The sequence below is a fragment of the Columba livia genome, chromosome 11 (genome assembly GCF_036013475.1).
Source record: "Columba livia isolate bColLiv1 breed racing homer chromosome 11, bColLiv1.pat.W.v2, whole genome shotgun sequence".
Taxonomy (NCBI): domain Eukaryota; kingdom Metazoa; phylum Chordata; class Aves; order Columbiformes; family Columbidae; genus Columba; species Columba livia.
Window position 1 is genome coordinate 19,944,939 of NC_088612.1, and position 13,062 is coordinate 19,958,000.

A 13,062-nucleotide genomic window follows, 5' to 3' on the forward strand; every position below is an offset into this window, starting at 1 on the left:
TACATCTCTGCATGTCTGGCCATGTCCGCCTCATGCCATTAATTTGAAACTTGGGAAAAATAATTTTCTGTGTGCATATCTCCTTCTGTATCTCCCCAAGGAAAATTAAAGATGGCTGGGAGGTTATTTATTTTCAGTAATAATATACACGCTGCTTCCAGACTTCCTGCTATTGTGCGATTATCTAGATTAATTGACTAGGAAAGCTGCAGCATCATCTCAGGCCCTTAATAAGGAAGACCGCAACATGGATTTATATGGTATTAATGCACATTACTGCGTGACACAGCCTTGCTCTTAGAACATATGGACAAATCTCATTGCTGAGTGTCTTCCAGCACCAACTATACGTTTATTCTAAGTGAAGGATTGCTTGCTACCTTGCCGGTGGGGGCATGGCACCTTGAGAGCAAGAAAGAGATGGTTGATGACATTTTTTAGAAACCTCGTTAGCGGGTAACTTTGTTCATACTAAAGCCAGTTTCCATCAGGCTCTGCTGAATGTTTCTGAGAATTGCTGGCGTGCTGCTGGTTTGTGACCCTCTCTGTACATGTGTAATAGCTGGAATCTTAAATATGCTTTTAGGTGCTTTAAAGTGTTACGTTCTTAACAGGGAGAGAGCATCTATACAGAGAAGGCTTTCAAGGCATATTCTGCCCTTTTTGTTTTCCTGCTGAGAGTTTAACAAGTGAGCGTAGTTGCCTCACTCTACTGATGCCGTTTTGCAGCAGCTCAGCCTGGTCCAGGGCCCAGGCTTAAGATGAACAACTATTACCAAACTAGATTGTGAGGATCTTTGAGGCAAATCTGTTTCTCTTCAAACATTTTCAATGATTTGGAACATAATCTGTCAGTTGAAGAAGCAGCATGTGCATATCCTTTTACAGCAGACCCAACAGTTTTGTTTGTACCTCATTGTAAATCCAAGGTCAGTGTTGACTTTATTGAGACGATTGGTTTAAAGGAAGGCACAATTCTCTCTTGTGTTAACTTGCTCTCACCTTTTTTATGGTCTAGAGTTATTAAGCTTATTTGGTACTCAAGGGTTATTTGGTACTCAAGGGTATTGTAGGCTTATTAGGCCTGCTTGGGACTCAAGAGATCAACAATGATAATAATAATAAAAACACCATGCTAATTTGTGTGACTGACTGGAACAGCCACAGCAGCTTTCTGAATGTTGTATCCTCAGGTTTAAGCAGCCAAACCTGATAATCAGTTTGCTCTGTGTACTGCGCTCATTTGCTGTGACATCTTCATACAAGTTATTTATGATACCTCACAATATTGCAGGAGCTGCCCTGTCGTGTACAGTGTAGAGCTGATGAAATCTTGGCAAAGTGAAACCACAGTACATTGGTGTGTGAAACTTTTGGAGGGGATGGGAGCACCACTGACTCTGTGGGGCAATGAGGCTCCTTTCTCCTTTCCTCAACAAAGACTGAGACCCAGAAAAAAAATTGTAGTCCTTACTCTGGGTGAATTGAGGCACCATAATGTGACTGTGTATCTTTTACACTAATACCCAGGGAAAATCTTTAAAAAATCCCCAACAAATTAATAAGGAACTGGATTCAGTCTATGTGTGTCTTCAAAATAAAAAATGAATGTTGTAAGGCCCACTGAATAACACAGACTTGTCACTAAAGTGAAGATAAGCTTCTTGGAGAGTGTGCTTCATGGAACAATAGTTAAATGTTGTCATTGCTTACTTTAGAAATGAAATAGATATTTCCAGGCACATGACTCCAAGCTTTATCGATAATTTCTGTACCACAAAGGAGTCTATAGAGTGTGGACTAACCTCCTCAAGTCCAGGCTCAGTGTAAGCTTGGCTCAGCAAGAAATCTAAACTGAACTCTGTAGGTCACAGCACGGTCTCCAGTTCCATCCTGATCCCAATGCTATCAGTGCTAGCTCATTCTAAGGAAGGAGCAGGCAGCAGGAGCAAGCCTGATGATTTTGACCCTCTGAGTACATCAGGAGGACAAGCAGAGCATAGGGAATGAATGACAATAGAGATGTATAAAGCACATTAGCGCTGTTGACCTGGGCACCCTGATCTCCCACTCTGTAGCTCATCTCACATGTCTCTGTCTTGCTGTCCAGGTTTTACTGGGATTTGACCATGCTGCTCCTGATGGTAGGGAACCTGATCATCATCCCTGTGGGCATCACTTTCTTCAAGGATGAAAACACCACCCCGTGGATTGTCTTCAATGTGGTTTCGGACACGTTCTTCCTCATCGACCTTGTCCTCAACTTCCGAACAGGCATTGTGGTGGAGGACAACACCGAGATCATCCTAGACCCGCAGAGGATCAAGATGAAGTACCTGAAGAGCTGGTTTGTGGTGGATTTTATCTCCTCCATCCCCGTGGACTATATCTTCCTGATTGTTGAGACCCGCATTGATTCGGAGGTGTACAAGACAGCCCGGGCGCTGCGCATCGTGCGCTTCACCAAGATCCTCAGCCTCCTGCGACTGCTGCGGCTCTCCCGGCTCATCCGCTATATTCACCAGTGGGAGGAGGTGAGCACAGCCTGTGATGCACTTGCATCCTAAATCTTTTCTCCACTTATGCTGCTATTACACAAAAGTGCCTTCTTTGAATGCCCATTCTCCTACTTTATCCCAGTGTGAACGCTAAAGAATTGTGTCTTGAGTCTAATGCTTTGCTTTTAGCAGGTTCCCGAGAGGGCCTTCAGCATATTGTTACATAGTCGCTTGAGGCTGTACTATCTGCTTCACGATCATAATACATATAGTTTGTGGAGATGGTGCGTGGGCTGGGAGGAAAGTAAGCAGAGCTGCCTGGGAGGGGAGCAGTTAGCCAGACAGTGGGGTCTTGTCCTCTCAGAACCCCAAAATGTCCAAGAACAGCTGGTCTAGAGACAGACCATTTTCAGAACCTGTGGCATTTGTTTACCCAAGCATCATCTTCTTTTACATGCTTATCTCTTGAATAAATGGCTTGGTGATGTATTTATAACTTTCTCGCTTTCTAAATTCTCCAGCACTGTGTTAAGGGGAAAAGGAAAGAAGAAAAAAAACTCAGCAGACAAATAGTGTCTGTTTAAAGACATAAAGGTCTGGTGAAAAGCAAGAGGAACTCCTATGCTGTTTCCAGGGGAGTTCCAATACTCAGGGTGGGTTGTCAGGCCTAATGTGAGCAAAGCCACAGCCTTACAAGTAGCTTGACAGTTAGTTATTTTTTCCTGTCTTTGTGCTCCCCAAAGCAGAGAGGAAGCTCCCTGCAGCTTTCTCCACATGACAGGAGCATATTTTCAGGACAAGGAAAGCTGGTCAAGGCAATTTTGTCTTCCTCCCTGTACTTTCTCCCCTGCTTTGGAGCAGAGCTTGATGCAGAGCATGATCTAATGCAGAGTGTGCTCCTGAGAACGTGAAGGGAAAGCAGCCATGCAAGTCATGGCTAGATTGCACCCAGCTGTCAGAACACTAATTCATGATAGAGCTGAAGTGTTTCCTCCTCCCGGCATCACAGACTCAGAGGGAGAGCACTGGTGCATACTTTACAAATTTCAGGCTTCATCTTTGTGGTGTTACAATTTGCGAATGCTTCACTTAGAGCAGAGCATGATGCCTTGCTGAAGTTTGGGATGACATTGTGCAAGGTGCTCTACGGATGTATCGGGAGAGATGGCTACAGCCCTGAAGAATTCACTCTGAGGTTAATTTGCTTCATAACACAACAGGCAGGAAGTGCATAGAGAGATGGAGATAAATAAAGCAAAAGTGTCTTTCTCAGTGTGACTCAGTAAGTCAGAGACTGAGCAGAGCAATGAAATATCTCCACATCCGTTGTCCTCTAATCTGGGCACGCTCGGGAAAGGCGAGTTGGTGGCTTAGGCTGGTGTTCAAGTAGCTCCTTCGTACAGATTTACATGTAGCCCCAGCAGCGCAGAGCTCTGTGCTTGCTTGTCTCTGCTCCGTGACTTACTTTCCATAAGGTGGCTGAAAAGGATTTAAGTATATTTGCTGTTGAGTGTACTGAACTTGTTTTAAAAAATAATGAAATCAAAGCAAATCAGTGCCCTTTTCCCGCCTCGCTTTGCATACAGTTTCACTGAGCAGCCATTTCCAGTTTCAGTCCTCTAACATGAATTGGTGGGGTGTTTTTCCCTTTTGCTGCCTGTCATGGGTACCAGGGGACAGCACAGCCAGGCACTCTCTGGATCTCCCAAAGAACAGAGTCCCTGAAGTGATGCAGTGCTGCAAGTGGAAGAGACAGATGGTGTTGGATTGCAGTTTGACACTGCAATGCAGACGCTGTTATGCATTGCAGAGCCCAGCAGAGCAAACATGATAGTCTTTTTTTCAAACAGGGCTTAACCCAAGCAGCAGTTTCCCAGAGAGAGTATGATGCTGGGAGGTTTTCCACCTTCTCAAATGGGGGAGGGATGCAGAGAGAAGGGTCGGTCCTTGTCGTTGGTGCAGTCAGTGCACGCTACAAAGCAATGAGGAGATGGAGAAGAGAAGTGCTGCTTCATCTTTGTGTGGAAGTAAATGGTTGTGCTCACTGGAACTACACTGACAGTTCTTTTTTCCTCTCTGAAGTGCCTGCAGATGATCCATCTCTGAAAGTTCACGTTCATCTTTCCTAACTGCACCGATCAGCAGTGGTGATCTAGAAGTGTTAGTTCCTGTAGGATGGAGCAGTGTTGCACTAGACTTACTCTGGGTTTACAAAAGGGGTAGAGGTCTGTTGGGAGAGAGGATTGCTGAAAACTTCGAGTCTCCTTTGCTCCCCACAGTATCCCACCCTATGCCTCATATGCTTGGTAGTTTCCTTCTCTCATAGGCTCTTTGCAGATAAACTGGTGCCATGGGAAACTTGGCTCCTTCCTTATGACTAGTGCTGAGACTATGCGTCCTGTACAAGGAGTAGAAGGGGATCCAGTACACACAGAGATGTTAATCTCCTCCCTCTGCCTCCTAGCTGAACATTACGTCTGTGCTTTAGTGTAACTCTGAGTGAGTACAGGGATAAGTGGCTACTTCCCGAGTTCACCCTGAGCCTCTCCGTTTCTTCCCCTGCAACTGTCTATGCTCTGCATGAATTTATCACTCACCCTGCAGTGAGGAGAGCAGCCTTCTCCGAGGCTGCAATGCTGTAAAGCAGCCAGCCACTCATCCGTTCCACATCAACGCTACTCGTGAGGCTGTGGGCTCGAGAGCAAGTGGTTTGAAGTGCCTGCACCGTTGTGGCTCAGCAGCAGGATGCTCTGACATCCTCCCCAGCTCTGAAACAAGAGCTCTGGGCGCTACAGCTGGGCAAACACCCTAAAGAAAAAAAAAAAAAGAAAGAAAGAAAAACAGTCTAATGTTCTCCTGTTCACTGGAGTACGAAAATAAGCTTAATTCCAAATGTAGCAGTTTCATTTGCATTATCCATTTTGCATGAGTGGTCCAACGAATGAATTTACCAGTAGGGCAGAATATAAATAGAGTCTTTTTGAAGTGTCTGCTGTATCTACCCTGCAGTAGGAAGCTCGATTGCAATGTAGGAAGGCACACTCGCGCTGGCTTGAGCCAAGCTTGCCTGAATATCGTGTCATAAACTTCAGAGTGCGGTAGTTAGCCAGTCCGTAAGCAGAGATCCAAGAGCGCTGGCGTGGTCTGTGGCTGGAGCTGCGCTGCCTGGTTTGCAATGAACTTGCGCACCCTGGTCATGCCGTGGTCATACCCGTGGAAGCTCTCGTCGTCTCGGCCTTCGAACCACCCCAGCAGCTCTTCAGGGTGTCTGGGCCGGTCTGTGGTTCTTGACCGTGTGAACGCAGAGGCACGTTGTCGCTCACGGAGCCAGAGAATTGGGTCTTCTCTGAGCAACTCGTCAAACAAAAGCAGACTCTGAACATTAACACGCTACAAACCTCAGCCAAGGTCACCCAGCAGCAAGAACAAAAGCAGAATAATACCGTGTAATCCGTATACTCAATCAAAATGAACCAATGCAGTTCAGGTTGTGGGTGTTAGACAAAAAAAAACTTTTCAGGTTTTCACAGGCAAAAATGATTGCATTTTTTTTTTCCTAAGATTGATTTGCTAAGCTTTCACTATTTTCTGCACAGCATCTCCCCCTGTGTTTGGTGCCAGGATGCAGTAACTTACATTTAAGATCGAACTATTTTGACTTATGAACAAGAAACATTTATTGGGACAACAGTGAAATCCTACTCCTATAAACTGGTTTTGAAATAGCACATACGCTAAGATAAAATATTTTTATTTCAGGATCTATATAAGGGCTCATGATGGGAAGGAAAGGAACTAACTGGGTTTGATACATAGCACAATGATAACATTATCATGAGAGGATTTTTTCAGATTTTTGTCAGAAGAAATATAGTTTTCAATTTTTGCAACTGAAACCTGAAGAAAAGGTGATTTTCAAACTATTACATCAATGAAAACTTTCCCGAATGCTGTCCTTTTGTTCCCCTGACTTTCCATATTACATAGAAGTTGTAGAACTGAGGGAATGCATCTTCTCAGGTCCGTCACTGGGCTCAGATTACATCACCTGAAGGATGACTTCACTTTTGAGCAGATTCAGAGATATTCAGAGAATTGATTCAAAGGCTACAAGACCCATGTGGAAGGACTAGGAGAGAACCTCCAAAGACTGTGAGAATATGGCTCCCAATTGATTTTCTATTGGATTTGAACAGCTAATTCCCTTATTTTTTTCTGACCTATTTGTAGCCTTCCTTAAATTAAATTAAAACAACGTGGCTAGTGGCCTGGGGGATGTAATGTTAGGCCAAATCCATAACTAGATCCTGAGAGGGGAGGAGCTCGGCAAAATGATTATTCTCAAGCAGCACAGCAGGGTCCCATTCCATAAGCAGTTCAAAATAGCTACGCAGATTTTTTATCGATATGATTTGCAATTCTGTCATGTTAAATAGCAAGGCAGACCCACGAGAGTAACTCATTAAAACCTCTGGCCACCCTTGAGTAAAATCAGACTCAACAAACACTGGTAATGTGGCAGGGAGGGGGAGAATGGGCTGATTTTCTTCCTAAATTTGCATTACCTCATTTCTGAAGGCAGCATTATCAAGCTTTTGTCTTTAATGTCATTACTGGAGCTTATTAGAACCATCATGCAAGTTACAGTAATTTTCATTCTCACTGCACAAAGTGACCCAAAGCTCGAGCACCTTTCCTTGTAGAGAAAATCCCAGCTACACTGAAATCAATGGCAAAAAACTCTCGTTCACGTATGAGAAGGTCGTTGGAGGTTTCACTACAGCCTTTTTCGTTGAACAGTTTTCACTTGTGCAGCGTGATATCCTTTCAGAGGGAGGATAGCCAACAGAAGGAAGCAGATGTTTTCCATTCCTGTACAGATGTTGCATTTTCCCTCAGTTGCCCACGGGCAAGGGATCCATCCCCTGCCCTGTGCCATATTATCTTTCAGAAGAAAGAAACCTGAGAAAGTTTTCTGGTAGAATTTCTCTTTAACAGGAAGTTCTAGTGCTACAATGCAAATGAAGTTTCCCACCTGGGCAATGGGAATACAGTTTCAAAGAGAATACCATAAAAAATGGGTTATAATGAATTATAAGGAGCCAGGCAAATATTTGAATAGCTGCGCAGCTACAGGGGTTGCCATAAAAAGGAAAAAGCCTTTCATTTTTTTACAGTCACCTTCTGGCAGTGCTTAATGTGTCTTCTGTCACCAGGATGGTATGATAGGGGGAATCGATGGCTTGAGGGCTTGGGATTAGGGCATGGAGCCATTTGTCTCTAGGTCAGTAGTTCAGATCCAGCATGTAGCAAGTGAAAGGCATTTGCTCTCTCGTGGATGCTTTTTCTCTAATCTGTTGGGTGTAGACAGGTGCCTGTGTGACAAAATCAGCCGGGGGACTGGCCTTGGTGAGCCTCAGGCTCCCCATAGCTGCAGTAAGGGGGTTAAATTCCCCCCACATCTGGACTGAAAGCCCCACTGACCAGGGCGTAACGCATATTATTAATAATAAGGGGTCTTGCCTGTGCTTATCCTCTGGTTCTCTGTATCACAAAGGCCGTCAATCTGGGGTTTTCTAAAGCTTTTGAAAAGAGTTAGGCTGCTCTCCTGATGATGTCTGATCACTGTGATAGCTGGTCACTGCTCCAGCCTTTACCTTTCCTCTTCCCTCAGACTCCTCTAGCCTGTCCCTTCACTGGATGTGGTGGTGGGTTTGCCTTTTGGGGAGCTCACATCTCTGTATTTCTCTGCCAGCACCAGCTGCCTGCAGCTCTGTGCCCATATCTTGCCAGCCGCTTGTCATTTTTCTTCAGGCCATTGTTTTTGGAGGGGGATTTCTGGCAGGCTTTATTGCTGTGGTGATACAATAACAGAGGGTCCTCAAAGGAGAAATACGTGAGGATTCCTCCTGCAATCAGTGTTCTTTTCTGAGATGTAATATCACGGAAGCTACACACTCTTGTGGTGGGGCATGCTCCAGCGATATATGGGCCCCAGGCCCACAGCGTATCCACACAGCCTGCCGTGTTGCTGTCATATAGGTGACATACAAGGTGTTGTGACCTATATGAAGTATGTTTGAACAGAAAGAGGCGTCTTGACAACCCTGTGCTCTGACTGCAAAGCTTAAGGAAAAGATAGTGGTGAGGTTAGGGACAGCCGATAGAGCTTTTGAAGCCATTCCATGGGAGATCCTGTTACCATTTGGGTTGCTGATCCAACGCCAAGTCTGGTTTTTGTCTTTTAGCAGTATGGGAAGCATGTTCTGCCAAACTCACTCTGTACTTTAAGGCCAGTGTCTCCAAGGCACAGTGGCAAGTGGTAGCAAATTAATTGCTCCTCTTGTTGAAGCTTCTTCCAGGAAGGCACTATTGATTGCATTCATATCTAGTGAAAAACTTTAATGAGGTAGCTGAAGAGAACAGCATTTCCTCGGCTCATTTTTTATATGTAGCAAGACAGGGTTGGAAAGGAACGTGCCGAATCCGTGAGTTGTGTGAATGAAGCATGAGCTTGGCCCAAATAGGACCATGGAAAAAAAAAATTCAACTTGGTTAGTGGGGAAGGAAGAAAAGGGGATTTCTGAGTGTTAGAAAGAGGATGGTAGTGTGGTGTTGCTTTTTGCCAAGAGATTGAAGTCGGTTACTTCGTCTCCCACAGAGCATCCTCCTGTGCTCTGAGCCAGTGCCTGGGCAAGCGCCAGGTGGGGACCCGAACAGCTGCTCCTGCTGGAGTTGGAGTGGAAGGGACAGCAAAGCTCTGCCAGCGGGAGAAGAAAAATACCCCACTCACTGCCATAATTAAGGGCTTGGATTCTGGAAAAGAATCTGTATTTGAACAACTCTTTAGATATGTGTGTGGTTTCTTCTGTCTGGATTGCTTTGCTTGTCTTCCCCCTCGAAGCTGCTGGGCCCTCTGAGGCACCACCGGAAACCAGAGGAATCCACGGCAGCGGGTACCTACCCGGTCCGTTTTATTCTAGTAAGTGGATGGGGATGGCGGGACAGAACAATCAATTATCAATACAACTCCCTGTCTGCAGACACAAAACCATGTGGCAAGTGCTGTTGTGTTGTGGAGCTCAAGGCAGAGCAGAAACCTGAATCCCTCTCCCAGACAAAGCTCAGTAGGATGGCATGCAGTGTTCAGACCTCAGGCTCCAGCACCACCACTAAATAATTCTGTGAGTTGAAGAATTCGTATGCGTTGCCTTGCAAACAAGGTAGCCAAAGGGAAGCGCTTGCCTTTCAAAGGTTCTGTGCACCGAGGAAGGGGAAAAGGGCGTTGTGAGCCATGTAGAAGGGCAGGATGGGGCTGTGCGAGGGCTCGGCAGGCTGGAACGGCCTGGCCCTGCTCAGACAGACTGGGGAAAGAAGGAAGGAAGGAAAGCTCCTCTGCAGGGCAGTAAAACCCAAGGCCAGGCTTTGGCTCTGAGCAGTTCTCACTTCCACTCCGGAGAAAAAGTTGCCAGGCGCAGTGCGAGACTCTCTGCAACACACCATGTGTGGGTAACCGGAGCTGGAAAGCCCCAGCCCTGAGAACATGTTTGGTTTTCACCCTCTTTTCTTCTTGCAAGAAATATGCTGATGTAATGCAAACCAGCCTTACTTTCTCCACTAGTTTGTGGTGAAAGGAAGAAGTCATCTTTCTGGGGAAGGACAAACTTCACTCTTGAGCAAGGCACAGAGATGTGCGAAGGTTTAGTGGGCAAGAGCCTTATTGATGAAGTTATTTTCTGAGCACTGCTGTGAAAAGAGCCGTTTCGAAGACAGTTTCAGGACATGCAATTATCCAGTTTGCCAGCTTAATGCATTCAACTTAACCTCATTTTTATGAAGCAGAAATCAATGTGGTAACTTTTTCACAGCTGAGAGATGACATTTCATTCTTGCTTTTCTCATAAGGATGCATATTTTTAAGCTTCCTCTTCTACTTTAACTCCTCCCTCTCTCAGTTTTGATTAAACAGGAGTACCCCAAGGACTAGAGGAACGGGTGAGACAATATCCACATTCACAGAGTCACATTAGAATGGAAAATATTTCTGAAATGTCTTTGCAATACATGGCAAAAATTTCCTTATTACCTTCTTGGGAAAGGACTTGGAAGTACATCTGTGACTTTAGTACATGAACTTTTTTTTATTCATTTCATTCAGCACCACTTCACCAGGATCAATTCCAAAGTGGTGTTGATGGTGCTGATCTTCACCCCAGTGTTTTGTTCCAAGGAACGCATGTGCCCTTCTTCTCTTTTCTTCCAGCGTCTGTTACCTTCTCTACTCCCACATGGCAATAGATATTCTGGTAACTAGTCCTCCCTTGTGTCTTCTCCCCTCTGTAAGCAAGAAGTCCTGCAGAACAGCGGCTGCCACCTGTGGGCTGGATAATGCCTGGCCAGAAGTTCCTCAACAAGAATGTGCCATAAAATTGAAGAAAGGAGGGTAACTGCCATGCTTTTCATTAATATGCCCACTCTCCTTCCCCTGGCACTTCTGAAGTGGGTTGCACCGCACGTACAGTATTTTAGTCTAGTGACACATGCAAATTCCTTGCAGACTAAAGATAAACTTCAGAACAAAAATCTTCAGCCCAAGCTCACTGTGCTGCCACCTTACCTGCTGTGATTCTCTTATGTTCAAGAAAGTAAAAGTGCTTTACTTTTTTGATGCTTTCAGATAAATCTGAGTTATACTTCCCCCATTCCCCAATCAGTGCCCAGTGACTGGATTTTTTTAATCACAGAAGCTAAGAAAAACATTTCTTTGTGGCCCCTTGTTTGGAGCTTTTCCTCACGGACTGATGGCACATCGGTCCCGCAGCGCAGAGCAGCCCAAGGCTCTAGAGTAAGTCCCAGTGTGACTCAGCAGCGCTGCCAGGGACGGACGCTGGGTGTACGGACGGAAAGGGGAATGGAGACTCTGCTCTTTGGCTTTTTAATCTAAGGAGGAAATTATTTTCCCTGACAATGTAAAATGGCAATGGTTGCCCTATGTACCTTGGCATGGCCGTGTAGCAGGCAGTTCCCTGCTGAGCTGCTGGTGATTTTATCTTTGCCGTTTGCTCATCCAATATTTAGGAGGGAGAAGCCAGAAATCGGGGAGAGCCCAATCTTGGGAAACATTCTGCTTTTGTGACAGCTGGAAAAAGAAAGTAAGAGTTGTGATCTGAAAACAGAAACACCAGAATTATTCCTCTGGCTTCCTTCTGGGTTTAGGATAAGCCACATGCCTGGAGTACCACAACATTCTTTTCCATAAAACAAGGATAATAATGTAGTCACCTCACAGATCTTAAACAGCTGCAGTTCATTCACGCTTCTGAGGTGCCATTAGGTCTGGGATCTGCTCTGACATAGACCCTGAGCAATCCCACATAAACATCTACTTCTCTGCTCAGTACTCTCCAGGGCCAGGGAACACAGTTCTACTCTTCTATAGAAACAGAGCCCTAAACCAAAGTGGGACATCTATATCTTTATCTTCTCATTCTGTGATGTATGTAATTCCTCTCCCGTGACCTGCTGACTTGGGGTCACCGAGGTAGATGAGCACAGCAGAGGATGGTGTCACGTTAGGTCTGCCCTTGCCCAGGATCACGTTAGGTCTGGCTCAGCCATCGCGTGGTGGAGCCCGTGGAGGGTGAACTCTGCAGAACCTCTCTGTGTGCTGGCAGTGACAAGCAATCAAACAAGCAGCAACAGCGCTTCCTTGTAAACACTGGGAAGAAACAGTGAGGATAATGTCCCTTAAAGCAGCTGACAGGCCTGCTCTTCCTCAAGTCCCTGGAGGGGGTGGAGAGCAGTTAAGATGCAGCAGCTGTGTTTGTGTGTTTTTTCATTTATATACTTTTTTTTTTTTCACCCAGCAAACTGCCGGGTGTTAATTCCTCTTGATTTGCTCTGTCTCGCTGCAGCCCAGTTTAGAGAGGCTGTCCCTCAAATAGGGTTGATTAAATTCCTCTCCAGTATGCATCGCCCAAACATCCTCTAATTCCACTTTATCCCACAGTGTGCCTGGCTTTTCTGATGCTACTAAGAATTAAGCTGAAATTGTGTAGTTAATTAAACAAACTGGGTGCAGCCAAAGTCCAGAGACTTCTGTCAGGGCCCAGCAGTGATCGCCAATGAAAGATTGTGAGCAGAGAAAGAGCTTTTGGTCATCTTCTCATCACCACCACCCAAAACTAGTCCTGTCTACTGCGCCCAGCTCTAACTGATTTGTGTACGTAGCAGAGTGTCCCTAGGGGAGATGAGACACATCGATGTGACCATGGCACTGAGAAAGCTCCTCTCTTTTGGTGCTAGAAGGATGCAACATCCCTCTAAATTCACCACACTTACAAGTCTTCCTGAAGCTGTTACAGCACATCCCAGAGCTCAGACAAGCCTGGCCTGTGCCAGAGCCTCCTTGCTCCTCTGCACTCCCAGCACTTGCCCAAAGCTGATCCCGCCAGGATGCACAGGCATCTTACCAACCACCTTTTTCCGCTGGTAAATCACCTCTGGCTTGTAGGTATGAGGAAGGACAGATAAGAACTCTTCACTTTAGCTCTCTTCCCTCCAA

The 13,062-nt window shown here is 45.6% G+C and overlaps 1 protein-coding gene across 3 annotated transcripts in view; it reads left to right on the forward strand.

Annotated features, from left to right (window-relative positions):
• HCN4 (hyperpolarization activated cyclic nucleotide gated potassium channel 4) overlaps nucleotides 1–13,062 on the forward strand; it is a 137,083-nt gene that overhangs the window by 66,871 nt on the left and 57,150 nt on the right. For all 3 annotated transcript variants that reach the window (XM_065077113.1, XM_065077112.1, XM_021300777.2), the window contains one exon: nucleotides 2,111–2,534. In XM_065077113.1, the coding sequence (XP_064933185.1) occupies nucleotides 2,130–2,534 (405 nt within the window). In that variant the 5' untranslated portion in view covers nucleotides 2,111–2,129. The remainder of the gene's footprint in view (nucleotides 1–2,110; nucleotides 2,535–13,062) is intronic.